The sequence below is a fragment of the Ambystoma mexicanum genome, chromosome 4q (assembly GCF_040938575.1).
Source record: "Ambystoma mexicanum isolate Mex_15411 chromosome 4q, UKY_AmexF1_1, whole genome shotgun sequence".
In the NCBI taxonomy this organism is placed as follows: domain Eukaryota; kingdom Metazoa; phylum Chordata; class Amphibia; order Caudata; family Ambystomatidae; genus Ambystoma; species Ambystoma mexicanum.
In genome coordinates this window covers 1,098,938,822-1,098,961,117 of record NC_090928.1, presented here as the reverse complement: position 1 = coordinate 1,098,961,117, position 22,296 = coordinate 1,098,938,822, and the positions used below count along the sequence as shown (strand labels likewise).

At 44.4% G+C, this 22,296-nt stretch overlaps 1 protein-coding gene across 2 annotated transcripts in view; it reads right to left on the bottom strand.

Annotated features, from left to right (window-relative positions):
* Nucleotides 1-22,296, bottom strand: part of GALNT14 (polypeptide N-acetylgalactosaminyltransferase 14) — a 1,917,720-nt gene that overhangs the window by 536,031 nt on the left and 1,359,393 nt on the right. Inside the window, exon 6 of one of the 2 annotated variants that reach the window (XM_069608667.1) lies at nucleotides 12,508-12,632. In XM_069608667.1, coding sequence (XP_069464768.1) covers nucleotides 12,508-12,632 — 125 coding nt within the window. The remainder of the gene's footprint in view (nucleotides 1-12,507; nucleotides 12,633-22,296) is intronic. The other variant, XM_069608668.1, reaches the window with a different exon arrangement.

The following is a 22,296-nucleotide window of genomic DNA, read 5'->3' as shown; positions in this document are numbered from 1 at the left end:
AGAGTTGTGGTGGAGGATTCAGATCAAGGTTGGAAAGATGACTCTTTGCAGCTTGATTTTTGTCAATAATGAAATACTGAAAAAACAGAGAAAATGACTTCTCAGTTGTGCTGTGGATGCCTTGGTGAGACACCCCCCCAAAATTGGGGCCAGCACACTCTGTGAATAGTCATGTGTTGGTTCTAGAGTAGTCGAAAAACACGACTCTAGCATGCATGTTAATGAATTGATTACATTTAGGGGTGCTTTTATAAAGTTATTAGTTTCTCCAATGCTTGGTGGTGCCACTATTATGCCGAGAAAGCATGTGTGTTAATGAATCGATTGCATTTGAGGGTGCTTCTATAGAGTTACTTATTTCCTCTACAGCTCGGTTGTGCCAGTATTGTGCTGAAAAAGAGATAAACATCAAGCTCTCCAGGCCATCAGTGCTGTAAGAAGTGTGTGGATGCTGGTGTTCCCACCTGGAATTGCCCCCGAAAAATATCACAGAGAACATCCGTGCGCATCAGACAGAATGACACATGGCCTGCATGTATTTCCGATAAAGTGATGGTGATCGAACCGGGCTGTGACGCAATGCTAAATGTCGTGCAGTCAGAACTCATGCCAGCGGATATTGTCCGCCAGTAAATTAATGAATGAAAAACCCATTTTACCTTGTCAAAGTCAGTTAAGATTGCCGAAGCAATCGTGCAATAAGTGGCTGTGTGTGCCCAGAGGAAATTTATTTATATTAAAAATATTCTACTGTTGACCCGCTAGTGTAAGTGGTATCAGTGGTCTATCTAATTGGAATATAGAATGCCTCTGCCTATATGTGTCAATGTATGTCTTGAATGGTCAAAAGGGGCTCATAACATGTCGCCTGAGTGGCAAAAGTGTTTGATGCCTTGTATATGTTAGTCGAATCCTATGTTAGATGTTAACGCTAAGTGCGCATGGTCAAAGGTTTGTTGATGTCTACTCCTCTTTTTAGTGGGTTGATTTTTTGGATAACAAACCATTTAAGATCTGAGTTGGTGTGTCCCTTCATGGTGTAGTGTTCGACCAGGGGTTTGTCTGCAACCCTGTTTTGATGCTGGATCGATGTTCGGAAATGCGCTGTTTAATGGCTTTGATGGTTTTGCCGATATTGAGTAAACCACAGGAGCACTGTCACAAAAATACCCAATCTGCTGTTACAATTAGTATGGTCTAGTAACTCCCAGTGGACGTTTTTGTGTTCAAAGACCTTCTTTGTGTCTGTGAAGATACAAGCCACACAGAGACCACACCCACTGTGATCCGTTACAGGTGGTAATCCCCATAGGGTTTCTGTTATAGACGCTTAAATGGGAACAATATAAGTGTGAACCAGTCTTTCCTTGAGGTTGCAATTCTTCTTAAAAGCAAAAAAGGGTTGTTGGGCGAGTGTCTCAAGTATATTGATTAAGTGCTGATGTTTATTAATGGTACTTTTGATCAAGTTGCTCAGAGGACTGAATGTGGACACAAGTCAACCAGGCGGTACCCACACTTGGCTTGTAAAGTATTACTTGCACACTTCCATGAACAGCTTTCTCCTCTATACATAGATTGGTACACCAGAGCACACATTAGAGTTATATTTGGCTTTGGCAATCTGGAAGCCACTCCAAAAAGACCGCCACATATTTTTTGTTGACCCGTTGCCGTGGCAACAGACGTGTTGAGCTTCTAAATATGAGGCTGTGCTGATGTCGCCATTTCCTCTGGGCACACGTCCCCTTATCGCCCGATTGCTTCAGTGATCCTAACTGACTATGACAAGGTAAAATGGCTTTTTCATTCATGGCATTACTGTTGGACAATATAGCTGCATTCTGCTGGCATGAGTTCTGACCGCACCACATTCAGCATTTTGCCATGGCCCGGTTCGATCACCATCACTTTATTGGTAATACAGGCAAGCCACGTGTCATACTGTCTGATGCGCACAGATGTACATAGTGATATTTTTTGGGGGCATTTCCAGGTGGAGACAACAGCACCAGCATCCGCACACTCCCTAAGGCACTAATGGCCTGGAGAGCTTGATGTTTATCTCTAAAAGTGGCACAACCGAGTTGAAGAGGCTATACATAACTTCATAACAGCACTTTCAAATGCAATCAATTCATTAACACACATGTTTATTTCTCAGTACAAAAGTGGCACCACCTAGCACTTGAGGTACTAATAACTGTATTGAAGCACCCCTAACTGTAATCAATTCATTAACATGCATGCTAGAGTCCTGTTTTGACTACTCTATAACCAATCCATGACTATTCATTGAGTGTGCTGGCCCCAATTTTGGAGAGGGCATATCACTAAGGCGACCACAGGACAACTGAGAAGTAATTTTCTTTGTTTTTTCAGTACTTCATTATTGACAAGATCAAGCTGCTGAGAGCCATCTCTCCAACCTTGAGCTGAATCCTCCACCACAAACCTGAGTGGAGACTTGCCTGCTCTGTGCCAAACAAGTTACACAAGGTAAGCACCTCCTCCCTGGGGGTCTTCACAACAATGAATAGCATTAGTTACTCACTGAATACTATAAATCAATTCAAACTACCACATAGCCCCTAATACACTCTCTCTGTTCCATTGTTTCTGCAGAGTTACACAGTACCTCTCATTCAATGCTTCATCACCAATTTCTGTTGTCTATCCTAATGAAGGCCACCCAACTCAAAGCACACTAGATCTGCTGCTATTTGGGCACTGTCATTTGTTTGAGTTGTTTAGATCAACCTATGTTACATCAGACCATATAGTTCCATAAGGATATACAGGACTTCTTTTGTTTTATTGTCTTGCACTAATATAAATTGACATCAATGTTTTCCAAGGTTTTGAACCAAGTGTACGTTCGCCATGTTATGTATATATTCATGTCCTATGTGATTTTGAATTGTCACCATTGTATGTATTAGATTATTTATTTCTGAATCACAAAAATCTATTTATGAAACTTTATGAGAGTGATATTCATTAGGATATTACCTCAATTACCTGGGCTGTTTTGCTTTTGTTTGTGCAATCTGATCAATTGTACATATTATTACTTGATCTATCTGGACAGAGCAGGGAATTGCCAAGAGCCTTATTGATTACACTGAGACTAAACAATATCCAGGCAGGAGACTCTATGTATGCTTCATATATTATTCATGCGTATTCGATAGAGTCTCCAGACCTTTTCTCTGGGACAAACTGAAATCTTGGGGAATTGACCCTGATGTCCTTCACTTCATACAATCTGTATACATGGATAAAATGCTTTCTGTGCACCTGCATTCTGAGGGCACTCTTTTGTATTTGATTAAAGTAAACACTGGACTGAAGCAGGGATGTGTTCTCTCTCCTTTATTGTTCAACCTTTACTTGGAAGACCTAGATGAGGCCTTAAAAGCAGTACACAATGTTCATTCTCTCATAGGTAAAACTGCAATAACATGATGGCATGTGCTGATGATACCATCCTGTTGGTTTATACGTAAATAGGTCTTCAACACTCAATCGCAGCCTTGGCCACCTATGCTTTTCATAACAATATGAAAATTAACACCTCTAAAAAGAAGGTTTTGAAATTCAGCAAAAAACTTCATGGCACTGCATGTTGCTGGAAGCTAGAAACGGAGACTCTGAAGTGGTCAGATCCTATATTTATCTGGACAATGACCAATGACATCTTGTATTAACATCCTCAGCATCGGATATTATGTTGCCCGTAAAGTAATGAAACTATGGTCATTAATTAAGAGCTATATTACCAGAAAGGAGGGCTAGAATATAGAAGGCAGCATTTAACTCTACAGAACGGGTATTGTACCTTGTATTTTATATGCCATGGAGACTCTCCACACAAACATGGTAAACTGGTTGGAAAAATTGCAGTGTAACTTACTTCGTTCGATTTTGGAAGTCCCTCAGTCAGTATCAGTGGAGGCAGCCCCTTAAGGAATCATGTGAAAGATGGATCTGGGGATTTTCTTGGGAGCATTCTGTAGAACATATAGGAATCTAGGGAGGGCCAACATTTTAAAGAGAGTCGCTTTGCCCATCAATGACAATGGGAGCGTTTGCCGGTGCGTCACATCGGCTGTGAACCAGTTCATCAGCGGGTTAAGATTGAGTCAAAGGTATTCTTCTGGCAGGGGCCCAAGTGTTTGCCCAAATATATGAATCCCGAGAGTGAGACTGGAAAGGGGAAACCCGGGAGTATGGCCCCTGCCTCCACCCCCAACCAGCGGGAACAGTACTGAATTCTGTTGTTTCACATTGAGCCCACAATAGGCCTGGTACTCCCCCAATATCTTGATCACCACATGGCACAAAGTTTCTGGCTCACCCATGTAAACAAGAATGTCACCTGTGTATAATGAAACTCGGTCCTTCCCTCCTCAGGGTCAGTGGAAGGCCACCCAGGCCGGGTAATTCCTGAGTTTGTTTGCAAATGGTTCGATGGCTGAAATAAACCACAGATCGGATAGGGGCCACCCCTTTCTCGTCCCACATGAGAGGGCGAATCCCTCTGATAGGACCCCTTTGACTTTGACCGAGGATTCAGGGGATACATACAGCAGGCGGACCCATCCAAGGAAATCCTCTCCGTAGCCCATGCATCCCATGATTTCCCAGAGTGCCTCCTACCTTACCAAGTCAAAAGCTTTTTCGAAGTAAATTTTTCGAAGTAAATTGCCAGGAGTGCTGCCAGTGTTTGTAGATGTGCTCTCTGGTGAATATCCAGCAGTACTCTACAATTGTTCATCCACGTGGATTTCTTTGGCATGAATTGGTCCAGGTGTACCAAAGAGTCGATGACTCACAGGAGGCGATTAGCTAGTACCCACGTCAACACCTTGGCCTTGCTGTTGATCAGTGATATCAGCCTATATGAGGAGCATCTCTCAGGGGGTTTTCCCGGTTTTTGCAGGATTTCACTGCAGGCTTTCCTTAGATCTGGGGGCAAGACCCCATCGACCCTACACCACTTCAATAGATGGTGAAAAGGTTCCATGATCTTGTCTCTGAGCCGCTTCCAAAACTCTACTGGGAAGCCGTTAGGACCTGGTGTCTTGTCAGTTTGTAATTGCATGAGAGCACTCGTTACCTCCTCAGCCGTTATATCCACATCCAACCCTACTCTCTAATGTGCCCTTAGGCAGGGGAGCTCTGTGAGCCAATAAAGCCCTGGTCCGATGGCCCAGTTTGGTCCCTCTGGGTGCTGCACAGTTCCCTGTAGAAGGTTGCAAATGCACCTACAATTTCCCCATCACCAATCAGTATTGTACCATTGGAGTACCGTAAAGCACATACCTGTCCCCTCACCCCTCTCTCTTTTCCAACCACGCCAGCTTCTTCCCAGCCTTATCCCGGACTTGTGGACTTGGCTGCTTATCGCCTAGTGAGCCTGTCTCACATTATCTAATGCTACATTGTTCAGATTGTCCTGTGACATGACCAGGGTCTCCCATGTAGCCTGGGTACCAGAGGCAAGGAACCCCTCCTCTGCCTTTAGAACCCATTTTTCCACCTCTTCTAATTCCTGTGTGTGTTTCTTTCATGCTGTAGTTATCACTGATATCGCCTCCCCCCGGAGAACTGCCTTGAAACCTTCCCAAAGTACCACTGGGCTATCTACATACCTTCATTCTTGGTAAAGTATTCCATAGTTTTTTGGGACAACCCCTCCATCACTTCCAGAACCCCTAGGTAATATGAGTTAAGCGGCCATATTGACGCTGATCTAGTCTGGGATTTTTTCAGTTCAATGAGGAGTGGTGAGTGGTCGGAGATTCCCCTAGCCAGATATTTGGCAGATATGAGCCTGTGTGTCACCCCTTGGGGAAGAAAGAAGTAGTCGATGCGTGACATTGAGCTATGTGCATTCGAAAAAAAGCAATACCCTACATCAGATTTGTGCAACAGTCGCCATGCATCCACCAGGCCCCCCGCTGTGTTGAATGAAAATAATTTAGTAGTGAGGGATGGGTTCCTGCTTCCCAGGTGTGTGCGATCTGCCCTCAAATCCATGACTTCATTGAAATATCCCCCAATCATCCATGAGCATGCTGTGTCTAGGAGTAGTTGGGCTTGGAGGTCATTCAGCAATTCAAGCATCAGAAGGGGTGGGGCATATTCTGCCATCACCCCCCATGTAGTACCCCACAGCAAGCATTTGATTGATACGTAACTGCCCCGGGGGTCCGCTCTGACTTCTGTATTGTGGAAGGGAATCCTCCTGTGAATTAATATTAGCACCCCGCTTGCGCTCCTTGGAAGCCTGCAAGATACGCCTTGGTGTAGTTTGTCCTCTTGAACATCTTACACACGCTGCCCATCAGGTGTGTCTCCATGTCTCGAGTGTGTCTATTCAAATACTGAAGTGCCAGGCACCATTTAATGGTGGTGCCCAGTCCGTTAACATTCCATGCCAACAAAGAGATTTTTCCATCAGCCATCATCCCGCCAGAAAAATAATTGGGCATCCCTGGCCGGGGTTCTCCATCCAGTCCTGAACCATGTCAACCCCTTGATCCTTCATCCCTTTCTGAACATCCAATCTTCCCAGTGCTTAACCATTACCCAGTCGTAACTTACTAAAAACCTCCCCTCCCCAACCTCAGAACAATTGCCTTCCAAACTCATCCTAAGAATCCCCCCATATTGAACACCATACTTCCCCACAACATGAAGCACCTGTCGCCCAAACTCACAGTAATGGGTGCAAAAAACAGACATCGTTGGGGAGGTCACTAAAACAGTCTCAACGGCCCACACTCTGGTTCAGTGTCCGCTTTCTCCTGGTACTTCATTGCAATGTTATTCAGTCCGCAGCTAGACTTCATGTGGTTGTGTCCTCAGCCATTGCCTCCTGCTTCGGATTGAGCCACGTTCCCTGCTGGCTGTTCCAGAGGCTGGTTACCATCTACATTTAATGGGCCATTCCGGGCTGGTAAGCCATGCAGTGTTGCGCTTGTCTCGACAAGACCTTGGTCTCTAGCCACGACCATGCCTCTTTCTGGTTGTAGAAGAGCTGAATGGACCAACCATGCTGCACATTGAGCTCGGCGGGGGAAAAAAAGGCGTATTTGATGGCAAGTGAGTGCAGTTTTCTTTTAATCGAGTCTTATGAATGCCGTCCCTTTTGGACTTCCCTGCCATAATCTGGGAAGAAGCCCACCTGGGGTAGGTGATGGGCCTTTTAGCCCTTGCCATTTGCAGTAGGGCAGCCCTGTCATGATTATTCAACAGTCTTGCTATTATCATGCATGGGTGCGCTCCCAGGGTGGGTCGGCATGCTGGGAACCTGTGCGCCTGCTCCACGGAGAAGAATTTTGACAGTCTCTTTGGTGCAAAGTGGTCTGCAGGAAAAGTTCCATGCTGAGGCCCTCTTCTTTCTCGGGCACACCAACAATGTGAAGGTTGTTGCGGCGTGCCCTGCCTTTGCTGTCCTCTGCCCTGTTCTCCAGCTGGGTGAGCTTTTGGGTGACCGACATAAGCTGCTTCTCCAGTCGTTGAACTGCATATTCAGTGTCAGAGATGCGTTGTTCGACTGCTCCTACTCTTATTGCCAGGTTCCGAGATCCTGGTGCAAGAAGGATACCTCTGTCGCTAGGCCATCAACTTTGACTTCAATTGCGGCGCTAGAGTCACTTATAGCCTTCATGACATCTCAGAGGAAGACCTGGGGTTCCGCCATTTCTTCCTCCATGGTCCCTGTTTCTTGCACCAGAACTGTAATTGGGTGACTGGCCCCCACGGTAAACTGCACTGTTGTCTGGATTTTATGCCTTCATCTTTGACCATGGCTTCCCCGATGTGTGTCTGCCCCGCAGCGTGTGCTTGTGTCTTTCCACCGCATAATGGACCTGATTGTTTCCATCCTGGGCTAGGTCCACTGTGTGGATGGGCCTTCCATGTGTCAAGTGTCCTGTGTATTGGTACGTGCGGGTTGCATCCAGTGGTTGATCCCTGCCTTCAAGTTGGGGCCCCTGGTCGCAATCTTTTGCAGTATCCATCTCCCGCTGGGATATAGCATGCAGCTATGCTTTCAGGGGCATCCCATCTGCAAGTTCTGGGCCTTGTTCCAGTGCAGTATTCCTGCAGCCACAGTTTTCCTTTCTAGTTCCAGTGCCTATAGTTGTGCCGGGACCGCCTGTCTCCAGCGCCAGTCTGAGCAGTTTCCTTGATCGGGTGGGTATTGTAAGAGGCTATGGCAGTGATTTCAATGGAGGCAGCCAGTAAAATGGGTGCATATGGGAACAGCAAATTAGCAAAAAGAGACAGCGAATTATGTAGTGCAGGTGAAGGCAGAACAATTAAAATAACACGTTGAGTTTATGAGGGGCCGTGAACTAGGCTTTTAATGGGGGCAGAAAAATTGTGCAAAAAGCAGCAGATTTAAAATGCAGATTCAATATGCACTGAGCACATATACATTGACTCATGTTATGCATGAATTGCTATTTGTGTAATTTTGTAATAAGGAAACTAACCCAGATTTATTAACTAACCATCCTAATTAAATGCTATCCCATTAACTAATTAGTCCTCCTGTTAACATTGCAATGCAATGCAAAGGAGTACAGATGGAAAATTCTGGTTTGTTTGTTCTGAAGAATAAATGTGGTGCAGAAATTAATGGGCTGTTTTTTCCATTCAGAGAGGTCATTGATTGTGCAGGAAGCAAAAAGATACATACACGTTCTCGTTAGGTGATTGGATAGAGAGGCCAGAATTCTAGAAGTTGCTGAAAAGAGGGCAGGTTTAGTTTTGAATGACAGGCAGGAGAGATAAATAGAAGTAGAAGAAAGGGTGTGGGGCTTTTTTTAGTTTATGGCTGTCGGGAGAAGGCGATCAGAGGGAAGCACTGAGCTGACCCAGCATTGAATGTTGTTGGGATATTGAGGTGGCTTTTGGGGGCGCGAAAAAGCAGTGCGGAATTTGCAACACTTCATTGCAGATAACCACGACAGAGAGGGATTTTCCAGATAAAGTGCAGAAACTTCATAATAATGTAAGTAGCTGTAAAAATTGAGAAGTGTGGATGATTCATTTGACTGTGCAGTTCCCAGCAGTTAGGACAAGGGGTTATTTTTAACAAAATGCTCAATGTTTTCTTTTTGTTACACATGCTCAAGAGCAAATGATAGAAGCTAATGTTACAAATATGTTCCATGTACTGTACTGTGATTCACATTTCTTCTCTTAGATAACCACGGCAGTGTCCATGCATTGGTAAGAATCAACAAATGTATTGTGAAATGAATAATGCTTTTATTGCAAGCGTCATTTTTAACACACATAAAAGAGGGTAAAAACCGACTTGGTGTAATGATTTTCTTATGTCTCTGGTGATTATTCTCTAGATGTGGGGAGATAATCAGGAAATGCTTTAGTTCATATACCATAGTGGTAAAAAATATTTACTGCCAGTGGTAGGGTAAAAAAAATAAGATTAGAGATCCATAATAGCAAGCTAGCTGGAAACCTGTGTGTGTATGTGAGTGTGTTCAGCTATGCATGCTGGGATCTGAGCAAAGTCGTTAAACATGATAGGCTGATGTCGTATATAAGTCATCAGCACAAGATGTGGTAATATTGTATTCCTACTAAATGTGTAAGGCCCAGTAAGTTGTACTTACAGTCAACCCTAAAATAGATCAAAATTATAAAAGGGGGAAGGTTTGTCTCATCATATAGGGCAGTGCTATGGATATGCTCACCGCTAATTTACCACAACACCAATTTACTGGCAATTTACCATGATACTAAAATACCGCCAAGTTAGGTAACAGCTATATGACAAAAAGCCCTACAGTCTCCTTGTAGCGCCTTAGCCCAGTGTCCAGTGGGGCAGTCACGAATGCTGCCTGAAATCCTCTGGCTAGGAGGTCTGTGTGTGCCTAATTCAGGTACCTTGAGCCCTATATTGTGATGTGGCAGTTTATTATGATTAGTTTTGAATGGCCCACTTTTTCATGGAGACCTTATCCCCTTTGATGATGGCCGGTGTAGGGGGGAGGCGTGCACACCTCCAGTGCTGTTTGGTGTTATTACTGTAGTTGTTGGCTCCCTTGTTAACCCTGTATTAGTGGGTGCCCATTCAGCCCCAGTGGTGGCCCAATCCAAATTTGTGCTGCTTCTATGCAGTTAAAATTCAGCTTTAAGGGCCCACTTCGAGTCTGAGACTCCTCTGATGATAGCTGGGCTGGGGGGGTTGCAGACCGTGCGCACCTCTGTGCCAACAGCGCACTCAATCTGGTGGTGTTGCTGTTTGCACCTTTGATCCCCTGTATCAGCAGCTGCTCCTCTGCCCCAGTGGTGGCCCAATTGGAATTGTGCCTCCTCTTGCAATCATCCACTGTAGGAAGATGGCGGGAGGGCCCCCTGGTGCTTCCCAGAATCTATGCTGCGCACCACCAGCCAGATTACCTTAAATTTTCTGTCTCTGCCTCCCTCGTAATGGCGGGCGGTTGTTCCTCAGCCCATGTGTCCCTGGACATGCAGCACTCTCCTGCTGGTGTCTCTCCCTACCTTGCAGGGTTGCGAATTCCATGTCGGAGGATCCAGTCTCTGGGAGGGGCAGTCCGGATTCTCACTGCCACCAGTATTCTCCCACTACAGGAAGGTGTGGGGGAGGAGGGCACCCTGGTGCTTCTCCAGCGTTCGTGCGGCACACCACCGTCTCAGCATGGTGTCTCAGCTTTGAGATGGTTCAAATCTGCCCCCCCCCCCCCCGGTCTGACTTTAGTCGGGAAACTAGTGGCCAAGTGCAGTTTTATTCGGCAGTTTAGTGGGATCAAAATTGCCTCTCTCAGTACCAGGAATCAGGGTTTATGTTGCAGGATAACGGTGGCCCGGTCTGAGCTCCTTGTGCGCACGTCCTCATGCGTCCATGGCTCAACAGCGCCATCCCTACCTGTTCATACTTAACTAATCCATGTGGTTATGATGAAAGATGCTTTATTAGTTACATGTGCCTTAACATCCTCCCCGCACTGGACTATACTGAAGGACTATACTGAAGGATGGAAGGGCATGAAAATAGAAGACAGAGTGTGTCGTCTCTGTGGACATGAAATTGAGACAAGCAAATAAATATTGACTTGTTGCAATGAGTTATATGGAATATATAGGACGAGCTATCGAAGATTTGTTAGAATCAACCTAGAACATAATTTGGACCAGTTCTGGAGCACCTTGTTTGGAGCTGAGTATTTGCTTATCAGTGTAGCAGCCCTCCATGTTTGGATGGACATTATTATAATTATTGAGACTGCAAAATGAGACTATACTGGATCTTCTTCGGTTGTATTATGGGTCTGAAGTTGGTCCTTCTTTTTATCTTTTTTCTTTACTTGAGAAGTTGTACATAATCTGTTAAATGGAATCTGAAAATGTATTTTTAACTTTACATCCTGATTAATCCATAGTTATGGAATTTATGTTTAGTAATTTTATGATGTAATATAGTGAAATGTTACTTATTGTTCTACTTTGTATAGAGTTTAAGGTTGACAATTGCCAACCAATATAATACTGGATTAAAAAAAATAAAAAGGTGGTGCCCAATGCCAGAACTTTGAGGGAACACTAGAAGGACCTTGGTGGACGAGGTGGGTCCGTGGTTCTAGGAACTGCAGAAGGAGCCATCACACATCTAGCATCACATGCAATGCAGGATAGTGCCCTGAAAACCAAGAGGTGGACTACTCAGTAGGAAGGGGGAATGCTAGAGATGTGGTGGAGCACTGGCTGTTTGGAGTTTCAGCTGCATATCCGAGATCAATGAGCTTGCTGTTCTGCGGTAGACAGTTATGTGGATTTAGAGAAGACTACCAAAGCCTATGCCTTCCACCAAATAAATAATTGTTGGAATTTCGGATTTCTTTTGGTAACTTCATTGCTGTTAATGGAATATTGTACACCTGATGAAAGTGCAATGTTCCAGTACAAACCTACCGGCATCTGTCAAAGACCAAAGAATCACAGAACATTCTTGATATCGCGCTATGAAACACTTCTGTACGAGCACGATATAAATTACATATCATATCATAAAACATTATCGGATAGCATTTCCAATCGGTATTTGTTAAAAGACACACTTAATCCACCCCCCCTGGCAAATCTGGGAACTGACATTTCAGGCACAGTTAGCATTTTCGGCACAGGCAAAGGAGACACCAACATTGATCCCATCCGTAGCCATCATATTGTCTACTATGAAACCCATGAAAGGGGAAATGGCAGAACCACCTCACCACAGGCATGAGTTTTACTCACTGACAATGTGGTTAGATCATTGGGGACATGGACTATGAGTTCACACTGTCTGTGAAGAGCCTACTGAATGAATTGGCACCTCTTTACATTCTGTTGATCTGGTGTAACCCAGAGGACATCATTTAGGGGACACATCAATTTGTTGTGCCAGTGCTGCTGACTTCCCCTTAGAGTTTGGAGCTCCATATATTCAGGAAAGCTTACCTCTTTTATCCTTTGCAACAGCGGAAGAAGCCAATCCTTGTTCACCTCGCAATGGCTGTCTAGGAAGGTCAGGATCCCGGCCTGGGCCACGTCTGCGCCGCGCACTCGGGAACGGATCAAACCTGCTTGAAGACACAGCTCAGGCATTCAAGAAGTCCACAGAACATACTGTAGCAGACAATTAAAGAAACACATACAGCATGAAGAAACCCCCACATAGTTATACTCAACGATAGCTATGGCAATGCACTCATTTGTTATTTGTTTTAATATATGTGGAGATGTCGCCTTTTAGCAACAAAGTCTGTTTTTACATGTATCGGTTTTCACACTGCAAACCTCGATAATGATCATTGATTTCACTATGGTCTCAAAAGAGCACACGTTGGATGATGCAATGGAATATACATTTGGCTAACACCTGGATTTGCAACCTCTGGCTCTCCAGATCTGTCGACTAAAACTGCCACGATACCTATCCAATGGATATCCAATGGCTAAGGCTAAGTCTAATGGTGGTTGCAGTCCAAAACACCTGGAGAGACAAATGTTGAAGACCCCTGGAATTGACACAAACATCCAACCCTAGCTTTGCCCATCAGTGATTTGGAACTTCAGCAGGCTTTACAAATGTACACAAATGTGTGAAAAAACTGTTCTTAATCTAAATTGTGTGTGTCGTTTCTCAACCAAATTAATATTTTCTGCCAAATCGAATTCCTACATACATCTTCTGCACACATTGTAGCACATAAAAGTCTGGGTGGGGAGACACTCAGCAATTAGCATAATTAAAAAGTGTGTCCATGGAACACAAGCCAACAATGTGCTTAACATCTGTAGACAGAACTCATTTAATTTGTAGAAAAAAAAATCTTTCAAGACTGAAGACATTAATAAAAGTATTAATAAAAATTCGGGAGTATTGCGCCTTCTGAGCAGTTGTTCTCATGAAACATTATGCATGTGCCGATATCACTCGAGAGGTGATAGTGAGAGCAACAGCAAAGCATATGGTCAATGGCGCCTGAGTATATTCAACAGGGAACTGTGACTGGAGGTTGCATTCGGGCAGAAAGAAGATTATTCTGCAAACCACATGCCTGTGGCGTGAGGCTTGCTATAGGCAGATGGCGGCTTTGAAGTGATTCTAGGACAAGATTCTGGCTTCGGGCTTCCTGCATGGAAGCAGTGCATGCTGTGGCAGCCTTACAAGGACAGGGGCCAGGACAGTTGTTAATGCCTAGTAGCTGAGGCAGCACCTTTTGTGAGTGACAAGATCTGGCCTGTGTTACATTAAGGCAATTGCAAGCAGCTGCTTAGGGTGCCGCCAACAGGGGATCCGGATTGTAGGGCTGAAATACTAAAGCTAGGCACATTGTAAGAATGGACAGCTGTTGTAAGTGAGCAGCCTTCATCTTCGCACCGGCCATAGAAACAATTCTGCCGGCAATGCGTGGTGTGAATATTACCATGCCTCATTCTCCATCAATGAAGTTGTGGGGGGAGCATGGTGTATAATTGATATATTTTGTTTTATTCATTCAGCACCTCACTGTCATGTGCAACACATGAAAATAGGTCAACATATTAAGCCAGCACCACATTGCATGCTAGGCCTTGAAGACCAAGACTTATAATGAAAGCTCTTGTTTTTTTCCTGATATTTGTGTTAATGTGCTGTACATTTATTGTACTATCCATTGCTCTTATTTATCCAGGCGTCTCTATGAACAAACACAAATTGCATTTGTAACATATTATTTTTATTTGTTCATTGTCATGTTAAGGTTTAAACTATCTCCACATAGGCAGTAACAACACCTTGATGTCTATCACTTGAAGTAGCTCTTTCCTGATTGGTTACCACAGCGGGGGTTGAAGCCTAACTATAGGGGGCGGAGATGGGGTTATGTGAACCTCAGCCAAAGAAGATGTCCTTATAATCAGCAACTACATGACATAAAAAAGAAATAAACGGATGAGAAATGGCGAGGCAGTGTAGAGTTCGAATAGGAGGTGGCCATGGTCAGACATTTGTGGGAACCCTAGCAGGACAGAAATGGAGGAGGAGGTCCCATTAATCCAGAAATGCAGAAGGATCCATAAGACAAGTAGGAGCGCATGCATTGCAGGATAGGTCCCTGAAAACCAAGTCAGTAGGAAGGATGAATGCTAGAGATGCAGCGGAACACATTACAAGTTGGCCGGTGCGGTAATAACATGCTGCTAATAACTTTTACTGCCATGTTACTGCACCAGCCAACTGCAAGTTTGCCAGTGGGCCACGGAATTACCTCCAGCTCAAGTCAGGTGCCTTACCAGCAAGAATGTCTATTATTACTGTCACCAGTATTACCAGTGGCGGTTAAAAACGACAAATCCCCCCATGGATTCCAATCGGACTCCCATGCAATGAGGATTTACAACTGTTGCCAGCACTCGTAATCTGGTGGTAATATAGTGGGACCGAATGCCATTAATGGTAATACAGCTTGGTGGTACCACCCAGATACCACCAAACTCATAATAAGGCTCACTGTCTCTGTGGAGTTCTTCACTTTGCTTGGACGAGGCACTCCTGCTGCTGACATGGGCCTTCTGCCTGCCCTTGCAAGTCTGCAAGACAGATTTGCCTGTTTGCCTCTAAATCCAAGCACTGAGAGAAATGTCTTCTTCTGTAATTGTATTGTTTAATAAAATAATTAAAACTAGAATCCCAGCTTATGATGAGGCTGTAAAAGTCCCATGCATGCAGAGTGTTCTTGGCCATACATTCAATACTGGATGACATTGTCACACTGATTATGGGGTTATTGCGGCTACCTTAGGTTACACCCAAAATGTTCAGTAAAAAGCATCCCAAATATGTCACCATATTCAAGGAGGCCTTCATCATGCTGAATTGTGATATACATGTAATATCTACACTGCCACTCATCAAACATTGTTTTAATTAACATCGAGCATACCAATTTCAAAAGAGAAGCACAGTGTTTGGCAGGGACTGTGTATTTCAGCAGAGATATCTAAACAAGAGGTGGTCAATGCAGAGAATAACTGGATGTGTGTTCGTGGTTGAGCTCTGATACAAAAACAAATATGTGAACGTGACTAAACCGTGGGAACATGCAATTAGAATCGCGCAATACTTCATTCTGATCAGTTGATGTATCCTCGTATTGACTTAAGCGCTATAGACCTAGCCCAGGGCCGAACCAGGATTGACCCCTTGAAGAGGTATTGCATGCAATGTAACCCAACCTCTTGAAAAGTGTCTACGCCTCTGTACACGTTCTAGCCCTTGGAAAGTGCTACAGAAAGCTGAGGAACACAAGAACCATGGAGATGGTAAGATGGCAGCTGTATAGCATGAAGGGCAGTGGAATGTGGATGTGTAATAAAGGGTTATCCATGTCTCAGTGATGGCTCTGACAATGAGATTGACATTGTGAGTGTCGAAGTGGTCAGTGAGTAAGGACGTGTTTTGCATACATATTAGGCTTGCCAGAACCTCTAGAAGGAATATAATATAAGGGAGGCAAGAGGAGGAAAGAGAAAGAGGATCGGAGGATAAATCAAGGGTTTTCAAAATGGTCAGAGAGAGTGGATCAACCAGAGTGCTGCATGTGGCTGGTTTGCAGCAGCACCAGGATACGATGAGAGAGAATATCCGATGGGCACAGGAGTGGTGATGTGATGTGATGGAAATACCAATAGTCTGCAGGAGCACATGGTCAAGTAGAGGCAGGCTACACTACCTGCTCGTACCCACTCTACTATTAAACAAGCATGGATTGTAATCATAAAGGTGAAACAGGCCTATCCTGAAAGGTGTACCTCCTTTGTCTATTTTGGTAATGAAGGCTTGGGGTGGACTATATCTTAAGTAGCGCTGTGAGTTTATAGCAGTAGCAGCCTGAACCACTAAAGTGCAATAGTCCAAATTACGACAAAAATATAGATTTCTAATTAAACAATAAAGTGCAAATAACGAATCAGAAAACACTAGGACCCTCCTTCTCAGTAAAAGAAAACACAGCGAATGCAGACAGTTCTGAAAGGGCACACTGGGTAGACAAGCAGAGATGTCCAGGCACTCAGATTGGGCTACACTATCAATATTCAAGATTTTTGGAAGGACCATTTTAGAGATTGTGGGCTTAAAAGTCACTATGGTCTCAAAGTGAACTCGCTGGACAGGACCTTGTCACAGTAAAGTATTCTTATCTGTGGAAGCTCAATAGCATTGAACAAGACTTCTAGGAGCTTTCTGATGCAATGATTTAGCATAGGATTGGAGAGCTGTCTGACTGGGTCGAGCAGGTAGTCTTGGTCACTAAGAGGTCCAATACAGGGTCTCTAGGAACCAGCTGAGATCTTCTGTTCCGCACTCTAACTCCAGGTGCTTTGGCTGGCATCTACAGCGGATCCTTCACTTCTGGTGAACAGGAGTCTGGTTCTGGTGCATCCAGCAGTGCAACCTCGGTCCAACAGTAGTAACCCACCACTGTTCTTTGGGGATGATTAGTGGAAAGAGCTCTCATCACCTTTGGTCTTCTGGCTTCACTTCTCTGGCAGAGGACTTTGAAAAGGATTGCACTCCCAACAGAGATCTAAAAATGTATCCTCCTTCTCTTGATGGTCCAAATTATCATCAAAGAATGAGGGATTCCCCTCTCCTTATAAAAGAAGAATGCCACAGGGGATTTGTCCAAAGCAAGTCCATTTTCCCAAATGTAATTTGCCTTATGACATCACACCCATCCCAAAGCAGTGGCTGCGAACTCTCAAGTGGTTAATAACCACTGAACAGGTTATCATGTCTGTTCTTGCGAGAGAGGGGCGCCCGCTACCTTTGTAAAACTATTTTTTAAGGAACCTGGGATTGGTAACCCTAGGTCTCCTGGGGGCAACCAGACGTGGTCTCCCTCTCACTGTGCTTAGAGGGGCATCAGCTTCACCTCACTGATGATCCCCAACAAGGGTGAAACACGTGTATGGGGTTGCTGGTGGTACTCTCGTTCAGATTGGAGTTGCCATTGTATTTCGGTGCTGGACTGTCCCTGGGCAGGACAAAGACTGATATGCAAATGGATATTTCCCATCTGTGAAAGGCACAGTGAGTAAAAGCAGTGGCTGCAAACTCTCAAGTGGTTAATAACCACTGAACAGGTTATCATGTCTGTTCTTGCGAGAGAGGGGCGCCCGCTACCTTTGTAAAACTATTTTTTAAGGAACCTGGGATTGGTAACCCTAGGTCTCCTGGGGGCAACCAGACGTGGTCTCCCTCTCACTGTGCTTAGAGGGGCATCAGCTTCACCTCACTGATGATCCCCAACAAGGGTGAAACACGTGTATGGGGTTGCTGGTGGTACTCTCGTTCAGATTGGAGTTGCCATTGTATTTCGGTGCTGGACTGCCCCTGGGCAGGACAAAGACTGATATGAAAATGGATATTTCCCATCTGTGAAAGGCACAGTGAGTAAAAGCAGTGGCTGCGAACTCTCAAGTGGTTAATAACCACTGAACAGGTTATCATGTCTGTTCTTGCGAGAGAGGGGCGCCCGCTACCTTTGTAAAATCACACCCATCCCATGCCTGCTGGCTTCAAATAGCTCAAGTGGTCAGCAGTCTTGTGTGAAGCTGTCTTTGTTATGTCAGTGTTGCCTTTGTAGTACCAGTTTGCAGGAGGCCTTCTAAGAGAAAATCCTTTGCCCTCGGGGCAGGTGTTACCCTTCCTGCAGAAAAATCAAGGGGCAGCGTCCAACCTATTGTTCCACATGACTGTAATGGAAACAGTCAGATCAGACACCAATTCACACCAGTTCTGTCTTAGCAGACCGTGCTCCCAGACCTGATGCTGACCCTGAATGGCATCATATAGATGGTAAAGGTAATGGTATGATAATGTTTATTTGTAAGAAGCCTCTACACAAAGCAAGTGTTTCAAAGCACTCAAAATCTGATGTGGTTGTATAATTGTGTGATCATATTAGTCACCATGCTACAACCAGGCGCCACCAGACTGAGTAAGGCTTATAATGACCAGAATTTAGATCAGACTATTAAAATGCCAAATTTTCCTGCAGGGACTGTGTTTCCCATTAGCTGACAGAGGTACACATTTGACCTTTGAACACTCTCTGTGTCATCTGTACATTTGACCTTGGAAACCTGTCTCTGGCACTACAGAGCCTGATGGTAGGTGTCAGGATATGTGTTACAGCAAAGGCACAAGTGTGCATTATACTTTTGGCATGGAACATTCATTAAAGGGGGTGTGATTGGCAAAACTCCTTTCCAAAACCGAATTGCCCACATCATTTTATTTTAATACAAATCAAAATAGCCATGGCTTTCAAACCCGTACATATAGTAATCTATCACAGATGGAGGGTCATGCTGGAATGAGCATGGCATTCCGGAGTTCTGAGGAGGGAGAAGGCTATGAATAAGAGAGTGAGAGTGTGAAGGCAAATGGTGAGAGTGTTGTCTACTAGGGTGTGATGTGCAGAGGTGGCACAATTAAGAGCTGTCATTACTATGGGGAAGGTGGGAAGAAATACAGTTTAAATGTGAGGGTTGGAGGTGTAAAAGCAGAATCACATGTTAAAAATAGCGAGCTTGTACAGACTAGATCCAAGTGAGAGGCAGATAATCAATTGTGCTATTGGTAGTAATTAGAAGTATTCAATTGTTGGTGACTTTAACGTATCACTAGCTACAATAGGTACAATAGGTTATAATGCATTGTAAGACAGTAAAAAGAAGCAAAGAATGGGGAGTATCTACCTCAGGGTAGGAGACAATGCTGTATGATAAAAATCAGTACTGGTGCTTTCTGGGTACTTATTAATATGCAGGAGTAGTATGGAATGGGATATCAGCAATATTTTGCAAAATATCAGCCAAATCTCTCATGCAAGTCAAAAGTTAATAGCAACTCAATTGTTGGGTTTACTATGGAACTTGATTCTCAACTATATTGTAGCGATTGCAATACACAACACCAAGAAATGTATTGTGGATTTAAAAAGGTTTGGCAAAAACCCTTTCACCTGAAATGTGAAAGTAGGAAAGTCCATTTGAGCCAAGTCACACATTCCAACACGCCACCTAGTAGCCATCGCTGGAAGTTCACCTCCAGTTCTGAGACACAACAGCAAGGCATTGTGGATATGAACATGTGCTCAAATGCAAACCGTTTTCCCCAGGAAATTGTCTTTATCTAAGAGGGCAGGCCTACTTTATACATAGCTTAGTCAACCCAACCCAAGACAGCCATATGTAATTGTGTCAGGGCAATGACACACCTGGTTTCACCCTTAGTCCCTTATTAGGGATCCTTAGTGCAGTATAGCCCTGACAGCCTTGTGGTTGGAGCATTTGGCCATGTGTTCACAACACCAAGAAACTTATGGTGGGTTTCAAAAGGTTTGAAAAAAAACCTTACACCTGAAATATGAAAGAAGGAAAGTACATTTGAGCTAAGTCACACATTCCACATGCCACCTGGTAGCCATAGCTGGAAGTTCACCTCCAGTTCTGAGCCATAGCAGCAAGGCATTTATTTACAGTTATGAAAACATTCCAAAATGGCGACCTGCATAGTGGGTTACACTCCTGGGCAGTCACATGACGTGCAGAAGAGAAGCGGGACTTAGAAAAACAGTTCTAATATGCTTGAAAGCGAGGGATCATGTTTGATGAATCTTAGCCTGAAGACGCTCGAGTAAAGAGCAGAACTTGTGGCATTTTCTACCCTGTAGGGTGAGTGCTTTACTCCTAGTTCACCATGGTTGGCTGGTTGCCATATCTTTTTTTAAGTTTGATGTTATGAATTGTACTAAATAAACTTTTTTTTTTTCCCAGTACGCTATACGAGTGCTCGGGCATTTGTTGTTTTCCCATGTGACTTGTGACTTGTGAGGCTTTGCCTACACCTGTGAGGTAGACTATTTCATGTATACAGAGACTTGCTAACTCAGCCCTGCAGCCCCTGCTATATAATGAGGCAGACCGCTAAAAGTAGACAATCCTTGTTTGCCCGAATATATATGGCAGGGCCTGCGGTAGCGGCCCTGTACTTATGGTTAAGCTGCTGAACCCATAGGAAGAGCACTTTTTTCCATAGGAAGAGCACTTTTTGGCAGGTTATAACTTCACCCCACCTGAACAAATCTTCATGAAACTTTGCAAAAAATAGGTATATGGCTCGGTCAGATTGATTCTGCAAAGTTTGGTGAGGTTTTTTTAAGGGCGGCAAAGTTATAGTGGGGTCCCCAAAATGTGTGATTTTTCCCATGGATGCAATGGAAAAGAAATGTTGCTCACACCTACAGCCCAAACCGCTGGACAGGTTTTCATCAAATTTGCGGCAGGAGTGGCTGCTTGGTACCAAAGTTTGCTTTTGTAAATTTGGTGTTAATCCATCCAGTAGTTTTTTTTTTAATTTAAAACAATCAAAAAGTAGGTCAAAAGAAATCAGTGATATCTGGGTTCGGTCCGCGGACCTACTTCCCTGTTTTGTCCACGAACGGGCCTCCAATTTATCCAGAGCACCACGTGATGTCCTCAGACATTGGCTGCGCCTGCTGATTGGTCAATAAAAAATGTGGCGTGCATCAGATTTTGGAAACGCCCACCATGTTGGATTCACGGACAGCTGCCGGTGTCCGTGGACAGCACTGTAAAAATGTGAGGGAGGGGTTTAGGATTCCCTGCACAGTGTCTCCTTGGAGACCCATGTCGCACTCTGATCTGATTGGCTGTGGTGACTGTCCCGGCGGGACAGCCACCCTGCTGTGTGATTGACAGCCAGGCTGTGTGAATGAGGGAAAACTGCATAAAAACCAGGTCTCTGGGGCTGGAAAGGCAGAATCGCAACTGAAATGAGAGAACCGAAGAGGAGCTGACAGAAGAGGACCTCTTCCACGACTGAACCTCCCAGTGAAGGCCTGCTGCATATCTGAATCTTCAGACTCCAACGACAGGGAAGATCTGCAAGGAATCTTATCCCCTTGAGCCGGTGGGAACAACCAGTTTACCAAACTGCTCGCCAGGCCAACCTTCTCTGGTCGAATTTTCTGTACAGAGCTACAGTGAACCAGATAGCCAGGAGGAATGGGCCCTGCTTGCGTTTTAAGGAATGCACCTTTTATTTGTTAATTTGCTCTGCTGCTGGTATCTTCCCTGGGCAGTGCAGAACCCTCCAGTCTTCCTACTTTGTGTCAGTCATACAGTCGCTTCAGGAACCGTGAGCATGCAGGACCTGCCAGGAGCGTCCACCTCAGCTTCATCCTTCTTTTCCATTTAAGGTACTGTTTAAATCCGGTTGTTCGTTTCGTCCATTACAGTGAAAGTGTGTGAAACCTTTCGCCAATCCGAGGGCTTGTCCTTTTCCAATTTTTAAGCACATTTTTCTGCCGACCAACTTCGTCCTGAACTCTTGGCAAAGACTTAACTGCGAACTACCCTGAACTGTGTGATCTTGAACAAAGACTTTGGTCCATTGACTTTGAGCCAGGCCTCTTTAATTTGATCTCCTCACTGTAGTTCCTTTTTCTAGATTGCCCTGCTTACTTACTTGTTGGTGCTGCTCAATTCTTGTCTAACTTTGTCTTTCCCACCCTTTTAAAATGCTGGAGTGCCAATTTGCTCACACTTCATTTTGAGCCTAACTTGTCCAGAATCTATTGGGAGTGGTATAGTGTATTAAGAGTGTGAGTTTCCTGTTGCTTTACTTTAGTAACATGTTTTACAACTGATGTCTAAATAAATGTATAT